The sequence below is a fragment of the Saccopteryx bilineata genome, chromosome 7, assembly GCF_036850765.1.
Source record: "Saccopteryx bilineata isolate mSacBil1 chromosome 7, mSacBil1_pri_phased_curated, whole genome shotgun sequence".
In the NCBI taxonomy this organism is placed as follows: domain Eukaryota; kingdom Metazoa; phylum Chordata; class Mammalia; order Chiroptera; family Emballonuridae; genus Saccopteryx; species Saccopteryx bilineata.
In genome coordinates this window covers 106,724,557-106,742,749 of record NC_089496.1, presented here as the reverse complement: position 1 = coordinate 106,742,749, position 18,193 = coordinate 106,724,557, and the positions used below count along the sequence as shown (strand labels likewise).

Here is an 18,193-nt window from a genome sequence, read left to right as displayed (position 1 = left end):
GGCCTTTAAAGCTGGGATGGGCCCTGGCCGGTTAGCTCAGTGGTAGAGCATCGGCCTGGTGTGCAGGAGTCCTGGGTTTGATTCCCGGCCAGGGCACACAGGAGAAGCACCCATCTGCTTCTCCACCCCTCCCCCTCTCCTTCCTCTCTGTCTCTCTCTTCCCCTCCCGCAGTCAAGGCTCCATTGGAGCAAAGATGGCCCGGGCGCTGGGGATGGCTCCTTGGCCTCTGCCCCAGGTGCTAGAGTGGCTCTGGTCGCAACAGAGCGACGCCCCGGAGGGGCAGAGCATCGCCCCTTGGTGGGCAGAGCTTTGCCCCTGGTGGGCATGCCGGGTGGATCCCAGTCGGGTGCATGCGGGAGTCTGTCTGACTGCCACCCCGTTTCCAGCTACAGAAAGATACAAAAAAAAAAGAAAAAAAGCTGGGATGGAGCTGGCCCCAGGCCAGAATCCGGTGTTCAGCATGTGCCACCTCCTCTTCTTGGGGGTCCCTGCGTCTGCCTCCTCTGGCATGAGCCCAAACCAAGGCAGGAGGAGGCTGCAGTTAGCTAAGACCAAACTATGGAGGGCCATGGCAGACACCTGTTGTTCTAAGGTATCAGAACTGTCAAAGGTTATCTCTCAGGGCGGTCACAATCTGATATCTTAAATGTGAAAAAAAAAATAGATGGGAGGGAGAGGAGAGAAACGAGGATGGAATAGAAATGTTCTCAGAAATTATAAATTACCAATATTGACAAAAGGGAAAAAAAATTTTTTCTCGGGAGGGTAGAGACCAAAGCCCTAGCAGGGGAGGTTGGGGAGGGCTTCCTGGAGGAGGGGACATGACATATGGAGTCAGAATGCACAGAGGGAGGCCATGCATGTTCAAACCAGAGGGGGCTCATTGCCACTGAAGTACCCTGAACGGTTTGTGTACTTGGTTCCAGGGAGACACAGAAAGCTGCGGCACATGGGTGGTCCCATGGATAGCCGGTGTCCCTTGCAGCACAATCCACGTGACAGAATCTTCTGAACATCTCACACCAAGAAGATTATCTTGCTCAAATAAGGGGACACGCTTCCTTCCACCACACGACAGGCTGTTCCAGAACTCAGCTTGCCTTGCCCGTGGCCGGGAGCCTCAGGGTGAAAGTGTGTTTACCAGCAGTAAGCACCGGATTCCTGATATATTCTGACTCCAGGGGACGATCAAATAAACATCATCTTCCCACGGGAGTTCCATCTGTCAGAGCAAGTTCCTGCAGGCAGCTGGCCCCTCACCTGACGCACAGACCACAGACCAGGACGGGGTCACGGTTCCCTGCTCTCCCCAGGACGGGGCGGAACCAGGGCCGCTCCGGTGAGCAGGAGAGGAGGGCTCCACTGCCTGCTGTGGGGCAGCGAGTCCCCAACTTTCCTGGGCACCAGAATCACCTGGGGGGCTTATGAAAACAGACAGGGGCCCCGGGAGGGAGGGGCCAGAGGCTGTGCATTCCCAGCAAATCCTCAGGTGACGTTGATGAGGCTGGTCCCAGAACCACACCGAGAGTCACTGCTTTTGGGGTTTGTTTAACTTCTCTCAGGACAGGTTTAAGAAACATCCAAACCTGTAGGGATTTTTTTTTTTTTATGAATATTTTTGAGCCAAACTGACAATCTCCCGGGATTGTGATGTTGCTCTGGAGGACGGCAGATTTGTGGCTTATGTGATACAAGAGGATCAAAGGGAAAGATGTGAGAGGGGACGGGAGACCCTCCGGCGGTCGGTTGGAGGGGTGGGAGCGAGCAAGGAGGGGAACGCCTGAGACTGGGTCACAAGTGAAACGGACGGACACACGGTGTGGGGCGCGTAACAAGGACAGCACACAGAGATGGGATGCGGGAACAAGATAACAGCAAGGACGCTGTGGTCCCCTGCGCTGATGTGTGGCTGTTCCCTGAGGGGTCTGGAGAAGATGACGCTGACGTGCCAAAGGTCTGTTATCGCAGATGCAGCGAGACAAGACAGGCTTGCGGAAGGTAAAGACTGACCTTTGTCAAAGAAGCTCCTGGCCGAGGACCCACTTTTAGTTAGGAATCACATTCAGACCGTCCAGGGTGGTTACTTTCTGTCCCTGAGCTCCTCGGGTTTGGTCCGCAGCCCCGTGTCCACACATTGACCACACTCGAGTGTGCAAGGGGTCTGGAGCCGCCAGGAGCCGTGAGCAGCTGCTGACACGACTATACCATGCGGCTCTCAGCGGAGTGACCACTGCTGCCCAGATGTTTGGTGTTTGCCTCCTGTCTTATTGATGTCTCTCTTGGGCCCATCTAATCAACAAAGAGCTAGATTGGGCTGGTTCCGTTTTCTAGCAGTTTCCAAATTTGGAAGTTGTTGGCTTTTAAGGGGCTGCCGTGGAGAAAGAGCAGCTATGTGGTTGGCCGGGAGGCTGGGAGAAGCAGCTTACACTGAACTCGGGTTCCAGGGACCTGACCTGGATGTCGGCGTGGTGGGGCGAGGAACGCGGGTGTTCGGGGTCCTCGTGGCCTGTGTTATGGGGAAGCTGAGACAGCAATTCCAGCACCGCAAGGAGAAAAGGGAGGCTCAGTCAGGATGGAAGAAAGGGTGAAATTCAAAGGCAAAGGTGACCAGGGACATGGCCCACGGGCAGCGGAAGGAAGGGCAAACAGAACACCAGGTGGCGGGAAAACCAGGAGGCCGAGTATGTTCCGTCTGAACTGGAGTGTACGTGCCAGCAGCCCTGTGTGAGCAGCCGGAACGGCCAGGGGTGGGGACACACGCGGAGAAGCTTGTTCCCAAGGGGTGTGTCTCAAATGGGGGACCGAGACGTGCTCTCCAGGGGCCACAGGTTCGTCGTGAGAAATCATACGTGGCACACCTGAATTTCAACTTCCGAAAGACTCTTTACGATTTCGACAGCCTCCCTGTGCCCGAATATTACTTTATTCTGGTGCCCACGCCTGTGCACAGGGGAAACTGAGTGCCATCCCAACTCGTCACAGAAGCAGAGCCTGAACAGCGCTCACACACTCTGAGTTAGGGACAGAGCGAGTGGTGGCATCATCTGCCCAGTTCTGTGCAAATACATTCCTAGGAATGACATTTATCAAAACCGATTCCAGGAAAGACAGAAAAACCTAAGCACCTCGACTTCCATACAGGAAATGGGGAACTTGTCAGCTGTACCCGCTCCAAAGACGTCCAGAGGGTTTCATAAGGAAAGCCCACCAACTCTTTACAGTAGTAATTCCAATTCTTTTCAAGCTCTTCCAGAACAGCTTGAAAGGAAAAAAAAAGTCTTCCAGTGAAGCCAGTATAAAATCACAAGATCTACAAAGACTAGAGATCCCACATAAAAGAAAATAAAAAAACAGGCCACTATCAAGTAAATGCAAAAAATTCCAAATAATAAAAGAGTAGCAAACAGAATCAAACAGCATATTTAACAAACATTACAACTGGAGCAAATGGTATTTATTCCAGAAATGTAATGATAGTTAAATATTGGAAAATGGATTAATATTCATCAAATTAACCTAAAGAGGGAAAGATTATCTCACAGATACTACAGACAAAATTCAGCCACCATTTTTTCATTAAGAAAAAAAAAAATCTCTCTATAAAATGTGAATAGTTGTCTACTTCTTTAACCTGTTAAATTTTTTTTCTTTCTTTTTTAGCAAGAGAGAGAGGGACAGATAGGGACAGACAGACAGGAAAGGAGAGAGGAGAGAAGCATCAGTTCTTTGTTGCGGCACCTTAGTTGTTCATTGACTGCTTTCTCATATGTGCTTTGCCCGGGGGCTCCAGACGAGCCAGTGACCCCTTGCTCAAGCCAACGACCTTTGGGATGAAGCCAGCAACCATGGGGTCATGTCCATGATCCATGATCCCACGCTCAAGCTGGTGAGCTTTGCCCAAGCCAGGTAACCCCTTGCTCAAGCCAGTGACCTCAGAGTTTCAAACCTGGGTCCTCTGCATCCCAGGCCAACGCTCTATCCACTGCACCACTGCCTGGTCAGGCAACTTGTTGAAATATCTCTACCTCAGCCATAAAGCCAGCATCAGGCTTAATGAGAACCACTAGAGATCTTTCCACTAAAGTCAAGAACATGACAAAAATGACAATGACGTGACATAGCACTGTAACTCACAGTTACAGAACTCACGCAGGCCCAGGATACATTTCCCTAATCCGTTTCTTGTCCACAATCCCAGACGGTTTCACACCCAGTGCTCTTCCCAACGAGACTCTAACCCCTCCCTCCCCATCCCGCTCACAGTTGAGGATTCTGTTTGCTCCTTTGCCAAGACTAAGGCAAGCAGACTCTCAGCGGCATCCCCCCTCCACACAGGCCCACGTGGCCAGTGGTGGCCACCACAGATGCCACCGCAGATGCACAATGACGCTGTTGTCCCAGGCCAAGCCCTCTGCTGTCTGCTGGCGCTGTCCACCCCGTCTCACCTCTCCTGCTCAAGGGCTCGGGTCTGGCCCTTCTCCCTGCCTCCTACATCACCCATCACCAGATGGTATCCCATCACCAAAATGCCAGTGCTTCTGCCTTTATAGGGACAAAAATCTCCACTCCGTTTAAGCTCCCAGCGACCGCCCCATGTCTCTGCCCCCCACTGCAGCAAAGATGCAGTGAGATAGTCGTATGGGCCTGCACCGGTCCACCACCCAGACTGTTCCCATTAGGGTCCCCAGCGACCTGCACGTTGCCAGACCCAGCCAGCATTTCTCAGTCGGCCTTCCTTGACCGATGAGATGAGCGGCCTGTGACACATCTGACCGCGCCCTCCGTCCTCCGGTCACTCTTCTCTTGGTTCCCAGGACACAGCGTCCTCTCTCCCCGGTGGAGTCGGCAGTCACACCCCCCCCCTCCTCCACTGCCTGCTCCTCTCCCAGCTCTCAGTGTTGGGGTCCTCGGTTCACCGTGGTCCTCTCCTTCTTCCTCAGCCCTCCCATCCAGTCTCCTGGCTTTAAACAGCACCTGACACGGCGGAGGCTCTGGAACCTCGACCTCCAGCAGAGATTTCTCTCAGGTCCTGTGCTTCCCACTTGGATGCCCAGCAGTCGCCTTGGACCGCTCCGTTCCACGCTGCTGTCAGTCCTGCCTCCCCAGCCTGCCCTAGCCGGAGCCGTGGCCGCCTCGGTGCACCGCCTCTGTGCTAGTGGTCCAGGCCCAAAGGGCTGCCGTCACCCTGAACGCCTCACCCCCTCTCGCTGGCCGGGTCTAACCCATTCGGAGATCTTCCACCTTCCAAACCCGGACGGGTAAAAAGAGAGTAAGGACAGGTAACGTGAGTGACGGCATGGACCAATGTATATGAAAGTCACAAAGGACCAGACGTCCCTGCAACCAAAGGCCCCTATTTGGAAATAATAGTAAGTAAGGACCCAGAGGGAACAGACTAAGTTCACGTCATAAAGATCCCAAAGCCAGGAAAAAACAGACGTTGGGGTGGTAAGCTCCCAAATCAAGGGATGATCCCCGCAGGTCCCCAACACACACGCACACGCACACGCACACGGCTCAAGACTACTTGACTGGGGCAAGTACCAGAGTTCAGAGGGAAAAACAATGAATCTTTATGAAGACAAGTTAAATGTTCATGTGAGAGTTTGGACCCTTCCAATTCCAAACCAACACTTCCCAGACTTACGTGACGGCACAGTTTTTACCTACAGGTACCTTTTATGTCTTCTGGGACCTCTCGCTGGCCCCGCTGTCACCCGCGTCTCGGGTGTGTTTTCCAGGACGCTGCAGTTGTCCACGCTTGATTTTATCACACCGTACCGTTTGAGTTTCTATCCACAAATTCCCTGTCGGCACCTTCACTTTAGGCTTCCCGGGCGCTGCAGATGGTACAAGGAAGAGAGCGGTTCGACCCGAGACTTCATCACAAGGTTCAAAGCTTCTTTACTCGAAAAAACACCTCCCTCTTACCCGGCACCCTAGATTATAACCAGCCTCTACAACTGTCCCCAATGCAAGGGGCGGGCACCCTGAAGCTATTTCATTTTACAATCCTTACTTTGGTAACCTTATTAATTTATATGTCAAACATCAGGGCTTCAAATCTTTCAGGAAAGTTATGATCATGTTGTTATTGGTTCTCAAATCTTACATTTAAATATATATGTAAAGAAATAATTTGAAATAGTCTGGGAAACATTGAAAATAGATGGAATGAAAATTCAACCCATTTAATAATCTGGAGAATAGTGCAATATAAACATGTTAAGTAGTTTTCAATACTTCTATTGAGGCAGTAATAGCATAATGGTTAAAAGCCCAAACTTTGGCATAAAGAAGGTTGGATTTTAATGTGGGATTTTTTTAATGCAATTTTTTTCCATTTTTAATTTTTTCTTTTTATTTAGTGAGAGGAGGGGAGGCAGAGACAGACTCCTGCATGTGCCCTGAAAGGGATCTACCTGCAAGCCCACTAAGGGGCCATGCTCTGGCCATCTGGGGCCCTTGCTCTGTTGCAACCAGAGCCATTTTTTAGTGCCTGAGACGGAGGCCATGGAGCCATCCTCAGCACCCAGGGCCAACTTGCTCCAATCAAGCCATGGCTGCAGGAAGGGGGTACAGAGAAGCGAAAGGAGGAGGGGTGTAAAAGCAGATGGGTGCTTCTCCTGTGTGCCTTGACTGGGAATCGAACCCAGGACATCCACACACCAGGCCAAGGTTCTACCGCTGTGCCAACCGGCCAGGGCCCTAATGTGATTTTGGTAAGTTGACTAAGTTTATTTCCAAACCTGTAGCATCAGAGGTGGATGGGACTATAAAAAGGCAACAATGAGGGATCCCTGTGATGATAGAGTTGTTCTTTATTTTGACTGTATCAGTGTCAATATCTTCATTATATTTTACCATAGCTTTTCAATGTTATCACTGGGGGAAACTAACCAGTGGCACACAAGAGGCGTTTTTTTGTTTTGTTTTGTTTTTGTGGCAGAAACAGAGAGAGAAAGGGACAGATAGGGACAGACAGACAGGAAGGGAGAGAGATGAGAAACAATAATTCTTTGTTGCAGCTCCTTAGTTGTTCATTGATTGACTTTTCGTATGTGCCATGACCGTGGGGCTACAGCAGACCGAGTGACCCCTTGCTCAAGCCAGCAACCTTGGGCTCAAGCTGGTGAGCCTTGCTCAAACCAGATGAGCCTGCGCTCAAGCTGGTGACCTCGGGGTCTCGAACCTGGGTCCTCCACATCCCAGTCCAACACTCTATCCACTGTACCACTGCCTGGTCAGGTGAGGCTCTGTATTTCTCACGAATATTTAATTGAATCTACAAATTATCTCCTCCCAAAAAAGCTTAAAGAAGTTATTTGCATATCTTCTCTAATTTTCTGAGTAAAATAATGTGAAATAGACTCCAAATTGCTTGATTTGAAACTTGAAATGACATAACCAGAAGGTGGCGCCACCACCACATGACTACAATAGTAACCGCACTATTCACTTGACATGAGTCAACATGGGACACTATCTTATCAATCCAAACTAAATGCTAACCCCAATTCAGCAATATTTCCAATACATGTCTATGTGAGGCTTGGCAAAAACACAATTTTCAAAAATCTTTAAAAAAGGCCAAATAATTTTGGATCTGTATAACATAGAAAGTTGACACTAGAAAATGTAAATCCTTCTAAGTGTGCTTTTCACCATGTCCTGTGAGGAACTGGCAAACCCTTCCAATGACACAGAGGCTTCTTACCAAATCTGGAAGCAAGCTGTGGTATCACCACACTTTTCCTACAAGTATTTCCTGCCTCCCCAACTGCTAATCAAACCGAAAGAGGTCTGAAGCCAGCGCCATTTCCGGAAACGTCCCGCACAGCAACTAGCAGCAAAAGAAAAGCGGAGGACAGGATCTTTTGTAAAAGCAACGAAGTTTAGAACTTTCTCAGCCCTGGCCCGCTGCTTCAGCAGTAGAGCGTAGGCCTGGCGTGTAGAAGTCCCAGGTTCAGTTCCTGCTCGGGGCACACATTAGTGCCCATCCACTTCTCCACCCCTCCCCCATCTCATTTTTCTCTCTCTCTCTCCCCTCTCGCCTCCCACAACCATCTGCTTTTACACCCCTCCTCCTTTCGCTTCTCTCTCTGTACCCCCTTCCTGCAGCTATGGCTTGATTGGAGCAAGTTGGCCCCGAGTGCTGAGGGTGGCTCCATGGCCTCTGCCTCAGACCCTAAAAAATGCAAGAGCAGGGGCCCCAGATGGGCAGAGCATCGCCCCCTGGTAGGCATGCCAGGTGGATCCCGGTTGTAGCATGTGGTACATGTGGGAGTCTGTCTCTGCCTCCCACCCAGCCTCTCACTAAAAAAAAAACAAAAAAAAACTTTCTTTCTTTTTTAAATGGTAATATTTAAAATAAGTACCAGGGAAAAGTTAAATCACACCAGTTAATAAAAATTACCAAGACAGATGTCCATTATTATCAGATGCTGAGCGCACTGAGGGCGTGAAGTGTCCCTTAGAAAGCAGGTCCACTGGCAGCAGCCTCCGGCCAGATGCGCAAGGTTTGCAGGGTTTGCGGGCAGGGCCACAGCCCAGCCAGGGAGCAGACAGCCCTTGCATGGGGCCCTCCGTGTCCTGCCCAGTCTAACCAAACTCCATGCACTGCAGGCAGCCCGGGGATTCAAACCGGCTCTGAGGCCAACATGTTGGATTTTGCTTTTGATGACGTTATAATGAAGAAAATAAGCAAACTCTTTTTCCCAAAAAGATTTTTTTTTCATGCGCTTTCAAAGGTTACCAAACAGCCTGTCCTTTAAGTCCGTATATAAATTTGCGTGCATTAACCAAACACATTCTACAACCTGTTGACATACAAGCACCACAACGAAGGAGCCAATCGTTCGAATTCATTCTGAGCACTTTATTCTCAAGTCAGTACAGTGTGCGGCCAGCTGGACACAGGCAGGTGACAGATGGGAAAGTCAACACCAGGAAGCACACACGTGTTCCTGTTCCCAAAGAAGACGTGTTGTATGTACAGAGAAAAAAATGCAGCAAACGTGACGATGCACAAAGTAACTTCTGACCATTCGGGTGTGACACATTTACAAGGAAAGTATAAGTTTTAAAATAATTAAATAATTTTCATAGGATTATAAAAGTATTGAGATAAATACCAGAAGACCCCAAAAAATCACCAGAACATTTTCCTATGCTATTGAATACAAGGGTAGTTCCACAGACGGTCCCAACAGAGAGTGTTTTGCCACTATGAGATACACCAAATGACCAAGAGCAAAACATGCTGAAGTAAACGTGCAGCGAGAGGCTGTACCACAGAAACCAGCGTCAGGTTCCCGAGTACCAGTCTACACGGGATTTCTTAGGTGTGTTCGTGAAACGGGAACTTTTTTTTTATTGATTTTGAGAGTACGTCCATTAAAGCTGGGCTTTAGGACAGACACAGCCAAAGGAGAGAGCCTGGGGAGGTGCTGTGGCTCACTGGGGAGTCAGAGAAAGGGGGGCCCTGGAGGCAGGTTCAGGCAGTCAGCCCCGGACGAACCACTGCCCAGCGCCCCCCACGCCGCAAGTCCTGTGGGCGGGAGACTCGTGGAGTTCAGGGATGCACCCTGAGAGGGAAGAGAGGCATGGGTGTGCTCCCGGGAGGGAGAGCAGGCCGAAAAGGAACTTGCAGAAGAGCCACGATAATGAATAAAAAGTGGTAACGACTTAAAATCTTTGCCTTCTATCATTTTCAAATGTAGCTGCGAAAAAGAAAAAACTCTAAATAAACTTTTAAAAATGTTAGCTTATGAATAAAAAAGTGGAGTGGTGCACTCTTTATGCATCTGGGTTTTTTAACTGATGCTATGGTCACTCTAGTGTAATCGGCAGTCACCTCGGCCGCCACCACTGCAGCACAGAATCTCTTTCTCAGACGGAACTCATCTTAGAAAATGAAAAAGAGAAACAGGACATGTATGAATGCAACACAAAACAGTACTGTGAAACGGTAAAATATCATAAAAATAGCAGCACGTGAAATTCAAGACTATTTTCTTAGAGCAGCTGTTTAAGCCTGAGCGCCGCACGGCACTCAGTCTGGTCCATCAGCCGACACCTCAGTGAGGAATTTCTTAGAGGTGCTTAGATTTGTGATTCCCCGTGATTACATGTGTACTCAAATTTGTGTTTTAAAACATATATATTGCACAGGTTGTTAAATGCCAGCATGCTGGCATCTTTAACATAAAATGATATCTCACTTATATTAACACATTAAACTATGCTACTAAAAATTAATTTTATCCCAATGTTTAAAACCAATCATGTAGGACTTTTGAGAACATTAACAAAATGAAAAACACAGGCACTTGAATATAGGTTGTTAGTGACAAAAAGTTGAGGCCACAGTTGCATGAGCAAGGGAAGTAGGTCTTTACATATAAACTTGAGGTCTCCCACTGATCCAAATATAGAAATAAGAACTACGTACAAAATTTTGATAAGAAAATCAGCTCTCCCAGAAATTTCACATCAAATAATTTTCACTGAATAAAGCAATGACTACTGCAAGTCTTATTTAACCTCTTTCAAACAAATGTCCAAGACACAGTTGTTTAAAATTTAATCTCCCCCTTTTCTCTGCCCCAGCACAACCACAATCCTCACCAACAGTCCAATTGTATCCTCGATGCAAACTCAGCACTCACCTCGAGATCCCGGGCATCAGAAATGGGTCTGTGTCAAAACAGTCCACTAACTGCAGTATAAATTTTACAGCACCACACACACCATGAGTTTAGATACCTTAGTCTGGTAATATTTCATTCAATAATATTAACCAGTAAGAATGTGTAATATTGACCAACTAATAGAAGTCATGGTAGCATTGTAAAAACAACCAAGATAATTAATAAGCATTTTAATGTTTTAAATTGACAAACATTTAAAATTGTCAAATTCACTAGGAAAAAACATCACACACACATCTTCATCACCCAAATGGGAACACACAACACTTCGGACAGTTGGTACTGAGACCCTTAGGTTTCTTTCTTTCTTGCAGAGAGACAGTTTGGCCATTCCCTCGCTCCTTGGTTTACCAGCTTATGAAGAGCACATCAGAGAGGCAGTCCAACAGACGCATTACACACGTGTCACCCTTTGTCATCTTTGGCGAGAAGCCTCCCGAACGGAGACTGAGGGGCTGACGGCGGGTCGGGCTCCACGCGCCTCTGGCTCACACGTCACTGACGGGGAGGCTGGCATCATCCAAGTCCACTGGGTCACCGCTGTTTTCCTGAGGGTCGTTCTCGCTGGGAGGCTTGAACAGAGCTTGCTCAGTCACTTTGGAAGCTGGTTCTCTTGGAGAGACAGTCTGGACCTTGAAGTTGCCTGGCTTGACCTTGGCAAGAGATTCGTAAAATCCTCGCTTCTCCACGGTAAAGCTGGAGCCCAGAGAGCGGCTGCGAGTGGCGGCGGAATGTGGGCCGGCGACGGCCCCGGGGGCGCGGGCAGCGTGTTTGGGGTCGGGGCCGCTGGAATGCTCCTGTAAAGAGGGGCGGTGGTCAGACATGGTCAGCCATCAACAAGGTTAGCAACTCAGCAAGACTGAATTCTCTGAAAAACAAACAGCAGCACACACACAGAGCAGACCGAGCCATGCAGCGCACAGTGCACGTGCTCCCCAAGCAAGGCGCCTGCAGGAGTGAGGTTAAAGCGACGGCGGCCAGCAGCCAGCTCCACTAAGAAACCAGTTCTGTCACCAAAGCCAGCTGGGGAGCTCTGACACTCGGAAGACTCGGGCAGCCTTGCACGGAACCCAGTGGTCCGACTGCAGCCGAGCTGTGCTCAAAAGGGGGCCTACCGGCTTTCTTGTTTTAGTTAAAAGTGTATTTTCCAATCAGCACTGGGGATTACCCCACATAGTTTAAACATGTCACCTCTCCCTGAACTTTGTGGCAGGCCCTAGCTTTTCACTGAATTGCGCTGGTTGTTTCGAATGTATGGTACGTTGACGCAGTGTTAGATTGTAGAGGTAACACGTGGTACAAACTTAACCACTTATCATATAACTGTGCTGAAGTAACGATCAGTGTGAATGTTAATTTCAATATGCTTCGAATTAGACCAAATTTGAAGATCTCTTTAGCTATGACCATTCCAAATGCATCGCCACATGACACATGTGACTTTGAGAACAAAGTGCTACAAATGACCAACATTGTCGCTTCCCATTAAAGGCTGCCTTTCACCTGAGACTTTAAATGCCATGCAGACGACAGTAGTTCATCCAACGCACGTGCATGCATGAGTGTACATAGGCCACGGATGCATTTCAAGTGGTGTAGTAAAAAAGACTCAAAATACATCAAACATAGCAACTGGAACTCCTGCGGCAATGCAGTAAATTCACTTTTAGGAGCTCACTTACTATGACTCCCAGTTAGTCAAGTTGTACTTTTTTCATTATTTATCGTTTCTCCCCTAGAACACTCTGACCTGAGGCCTGTGGTGGAACAGGTGCGTTAGTGGTAACACAGCCATGTTAACTGCGAATGGCAGTCGGATTAACTCAACTTTCTAGGATGAGTGGTAAGCAGTGAGTGAGTCCGGCCCTCTAGTAAGAAGGCACGTTTGCGTGAGAGCCCACATACATGCCGCATTCACCAGTTCTTGATGTATACCTCTGTATACAAGGGTTCGACAGCCTTCTGGCCTGCCGCATCTGGAACACAGTGCAAAGCTAAGATTAGAGTTAACCTATCCTGAGGGGAGGGAGGAGAGAGAAAGTTGTGCCGACAGTTACAGCTAGAGAGTCCAATTTGCCCCCACCACAAGCACAAGACACAAACGCCCTGCTCCGATTTTTCCTCTTCCCAGCAGACATTGTTTTTGCAGAGAGTCTTATATGTGACTACGGAAATGTCATATAAAACACAGGCAGTTACTGAATTAATACCTAGGAAAGGAACTTCTGACATTCCAAAAAGGGTGTAAGGAGGATGCCTTAAATAAGAAATGAGAAAGATGGGTCTGTATTTACTGATCTGTGGGTACCAGTAGCAGGAAAACGACAGCACTCCCACCAGGGAAGTTGAGGGCAGAGTGTGCCGTGTTCCTGACGGGTCAGGACAGTAAGGGCACTGTGCCACGGAGCAGAATGCATTCTGCAGACCCAGGTGCGACACTTCAAGACACTTAACATTCTTTCATTCTTTAGAACTTGTATTTTTACATCACAGACCAGTGACCAAAGTATTTTAAAGGCAAATCTTATTCCCATAATGTACTTGGACATGGTAAATTAAAAACACTTTTCTTACTATTTCTGAGACTGTTTAGCTGTTTCAATTTGATTGTCATACCACCACAGCGATAATTAAGATGGTAAACAAAAGCAGCCTTTTAAATCAACCTGCTAGAGAGTAAGAAAACGTGACACGGAAAATACTGACAGAGAGCAGTCAACAGCAGTCAGCGTGCCAGCTGCTCAATGGTGTGGTGGCACTATTAAGCCACAAGAAGACCTTCACTGAAATGAGAGGAAACATGGAACGGGGACATTCACAGGACTGCCAGGCTACGCCTGAGGTGCTGTACACGAACAGGCACAGACTCTACTAGGAGTCGGTCAGGCCTGCTCACAAGCTAAGAACTCCTAAAAGCAGGAAACCTCATTTTTTAGTGGTCCTGCTTGTGCATTTAATACAATGTATACAGAAGTTATGTGTACATAATACTACAAGAAAGCATTAAATTAGGAATGCATTATTTTTTTGCAAGTCCAATTGGTACGAAAGTCACCATGCAAATAAACCTCAATATAGAAAGAACAGAAGGAGTAAGGGGACAGGAAGAAAATAATCTGACAGGCTGGAGGAGCCCAGGGAAGCCGCCCCCGAGCCGGAACATACAGAAGGCGCTGAGCGGCCGGGCCCCCGCTGCGCTACGATGGCCCCCGAGACCGCTTTAATCCAGCTGTACATCTCCTCAGGACTGTCCGCCTGGGGAGAGAAAGGCCTCAGTCAGTCCACCTTCCTCAAAACTGGCTCCTGTGCCTAAAATCCAACACATGCGCACTGGTAACCAACTGTCAACAACAAAATCATTCCAAGGCAATGGTTTCAAGAATTTTTAGAAATCACTTTCTAAACCAGGTTTTGCTGAGTAAGTTATTACAGAGACATAAACTGGGCACTTAACATTTTCAGACCAGACACATCTGAAAGTATCAATATCAACAGTTCTGGAGAGGAAGTCAAAGAAAGGCGTTCTTCTGCTCTCTCTGTAGTTGCTGCTATGTTGTCCAATCTCCTACAAGGATATTTAGGTAATTGGATATTTTTAAAATATCATTTTACATGCTATTTCTCTAGAAATAATTTCTAGTGGTACCATAATCCTAAAAGTACTGGTAGTCGTAGTCCAAAGTCCACACCTTGATAGGACCTTGGCTTCCAATGCGAATTAAAAACCTTACTATCACACTTTAATCCAATTAAACTAAGCCCTAACAGGGGTGCAGAGATACTGCCGTTAACCTCTAGATTACAGAATTTAAAAACTTTGAAGATATAACATTTTTGAACCAATCATATTAACAATTTTTTTAAGCATGTATTTTTAAGTATTTCCATTGATTTGAGAGAGGGAGGGAAAGAGAAGCATCGACTTGTTCCACTTAGTTGTTCCATTTGGTTGTGCACTCACTGGCTGCTTCTCATCCGCACCCTGACCAGGGATGGAACCCAGGACCTTGTGCGCTGGGACGATGCTCTATCCACTGAACCAGCCGGCTAGGGCTAACAAGTAACTTTTTAAAAGGAAGAACTCCAAGTAGGCAAAGGTAAAGCATATACCTTCATTCACTTCAAATAGGAGAACAACATTAGACATCAGTTTGGCAAAATAAAGAGGTTTAAAAATTTTTATGCTCTGACAGTTACTCTTGATCTAGAAACTTATCTAAAGAAGAAATTCAGGCAAACTTTTGCATGACAATATGCACTACCACATTATTTATCACAATAAATGTATGGTATGGTAACTATGTAAATGAGTCATCAGTAACAACGTAGTGGAAACACAGTTTAATTGTGGGACATTCATACAATAGAAGAGTACAGTTCTAAAAGGATTCCAGAGAATTTTTAATGATGTAGAAAAAAACACCATAATATATTAAATAGGTTAGATATAACAATGGATTTCATATGACTCCACTTGTTATAAAAATATGTCTTAAGAGAGGCAGTAAAAAATAAGAACAGTTGCCTGAATGTGGGATTCTGTGTTTTACAAACCATCCTTCATATTTTTCTATATTTTCTAAATTTTCTGCAGTCAGCATATATAAGTTTTATAAAATAAAGACTAATGTTTTTTTAAATTTCCAATCTAATGAATGTGGTAGGTAAAAAGGATGTTTTAAACTTAAATATGAGATATACTTTTATTATGGGTATTTAAGCCTCCCTTTTATAAAATTACCAAAAATGATATAATTAAAATTCCAAGCTATGTGCAAAAATAATCAAAGTTGAAAGTACACACTTAACATCTAAGTTAAAGTAGCATTTCCCTTCCTCCACATACTACTTAATTCTATCCCACTAACTCAGAGCAAACACCCTTACTTGCTGAACATGCACCCCACCAATAATCGTATGTACAGAACAGGTTTTGGTGAATTACTTCACATCTAAAATTATTGATTTCTTGATAAGAGGATCTATACTCTTCAAAGAAGTATCTTACCTGCACATAGAAAGTTCGAGACGATGTCACAATTTCAAAGAGGTTGTCTCTCATCATAATATCACTGTAAACAAAAAAATGTTCCCAGTGTCCTCAAATAGCACTTGTTTGCTATTTCCCTTATTTACACAATACCAAATATGTATTAATAGCCAAGTAAACATTACAGGTAAAATACTGACTTAACACCAAACTATCAACTTTTTCAACTTCTTTTTGTGTTAAATGTTACTTATTTTACACAATTATATACTGGTATGTGTTAGGAAAGGTTCATAGAACTACATTAAAATTCAAAGTCTTTACCATGAAGAAATCAGTGGGCTCTAAGAAACAAGGCAATTACCACATTTTCTTACAAAGCTCTGTTCTGTACCAGTCTCAAATCATACAATACTAATACATCAATTTGTCAAATATGATGAGTTGTTCTTATTAAAATTCTTTCCATTAATAAGCTTAAGGATTGTTTCCTAATTTTAGTTTTCAAACAAAATAAATCTCAATACTTGAATCCAAGGGTTTTAAAAGTTCTAGCATATACCAACTATAAGAAGTTAAAAATAACATCTGTAAGCACATCAATCAAACTAGAGCACAATTTGCATTACCAATACACAAAAACACACAATCAGAGCAGGTGTTTACCTCTGTTTACACTCCTGGACTCTGTGGACCTCTCTAAGTGGTATTACCCGGAGAGGCTCCTTTTCCTGGCAAACATAAGTAAAAGGCAAACAGATACATGAAATATATTCAGAAAATCCTCGTGTTAGCTATGTGCAAATTATGCTTCTTTCTTGAAGCAAAGCTAAGACATAAATTGACCTTGAAATATCCAGTATCAGATTAGCTCAAATACTACAACCTACCGTATTTTTATTAAATATTTTAACACACCATTTGGTTCAGAATATTTTTTTTCTTATTTTCCTCCTTAAAACCTGAGGTGTGCCTTATGGTCAGGTGCATCTTATGGAGTGAAAAATACGGTATAGACACTGGTATGAAACAAAGAAACTGGCATAAAACACATATTTGTACTATTTCTGACCTTATGACAACATAACCTATTAAAAGCCATTAATCAGTCCCCAATCAACCCCTATGTACCCAGTAAGTAGAGTTGAAATGTTATTTTGATATAGAAGGCACAAGAGTAGTGAATACCCAACTACCTTGAGTTAAATGCATCATTTTAAGACTAACACTTTTATATGAATACATTATTTTAATAAGCATAATTCATCGGACATCTACTAAGTGCTAGGACACTTAGTAATCTAAGTGCTAGATTTTAAATGTTTTTACTTAAACTTTTCATAACCATACAATACATGCACCACTATTCCCTGAGGAAACTGAGGATCAGACATGTTAACTAACTAACCTAAGGTTACAAAACTAGATATAAGATACAAATATAGGTCCTGGCCAGTTGGCTCAGTGGATAGAGCATCAGCCCAGTATGGATGTCCTGGGTTCATTTCCCAGTCAGGGCACACAAGAGAAGCAACCATCTGCTTCTATTCCCCTCCCTCTTCTCTTCCTGCAGTCAGTGGCTCGACTGATTTGGAGCATCAGTCCCAGGCACTGAGGATAGCTCGGGTGATCTGAGCATCAGCCCCCGACAGGGGTTGCCAGGTGGATCCCAGTCAGGGTGTATGCGGGTGTCTGTCTCAATATCTCCCCTTCTCTCACTTTAAAAAAAAATAGAAAAGAAAGATACAAATATAAGGCACAACTAGTTTCTAATCACATTTGATACTATATATATGTTCCATTAAATACTATATACTGTATTTCACTGAACATCATGAAACTGACATGCCATTATTTTGAATCTAAGAAAAAAACTAAAACACAGTTGAACATTTTAAAATCAAATCTTTCTCTAAAGTTTTACAAAATAGTTCATTTTAAATAATCTCAAACTGTAAAAATTTCTGTATACCTTGTACCAATGTTAATTATTTCACACTGGCAAAATCAGTTAGTGTACATGTGAATATGTATTTTTCCTAAAATGTCTAAGGGCACATTGTGAATATGTTACATCTTTACTACTAAAGACTTCAGGGTCGCCTGACCAGGCGGTGGCGCAGTGGATAGAGTGTCGGACTGGGATGCGGAGGAGCCAGGTTTGAGACCTCGAGGTCGCCAGCTTAAGAGCGGGCTCATATAGTTTGAGCAAGGCTCACCAGCTTGAGCCCAAGGTCTCTGGCTCAAGCAAAGGGTCACTCGGTCTGTTGTAGTCCCCAGGTCAAGGCACATAGGAGAAATCAATCAATGAACAACTAAGGAGCCACAATGAAGAATTGATGCTTCTCATCTCTCTCCCTTCCTGTCTGTCTGTCCCTATCTGTCCCTCTCTCTGTCTCTGCCAAAAAAAAAAAACCCACCAAAACTGATGCTTCTCATCTCTCTCCTTCCTGTCTGTCTGTCCCTATCTGTCCCTCTCTGTCTCCGTCA

General features: G+C 45.6%; 1 protein-coding gene across 1 annotated transcript in view; it reads right to left on the bottom strand.

The window, feature by feature from the left end:
• Nucleotides 1-8,858: 8,858 nt before the first annotated feature.
• PLEKHA1 (pleckstrin homology domain containing A1) overlaps nt 8,859-18,193 on the bottom strand; it is a 48,184-nt gene continuing 38,849 nt past the window's right edge. The window contains exons 9-12 of the mRNA XM_066238681.1: nt 16,370-16,434; nt 15,722-15,785; nt 13,879-13,968; nt 8,859-11,510 (exon numbers count right to left, since the gene is read on the bottom strand). Of these exons, the coding sequence (XP_066094778.1) occupies nt 11,202-11,510; nt 13,879-13,968; nt 15,722-15,785; nt 16,370-16,434 (528 nt within the window). The 3' untranslated portion in view covers nt 8,859-11,201. The remainder of the gene's footprint in view (nt 11,511-13,878; nt 13,969-15,721; nt 15,786-16,369; nt 16,435-18,193) is intronic.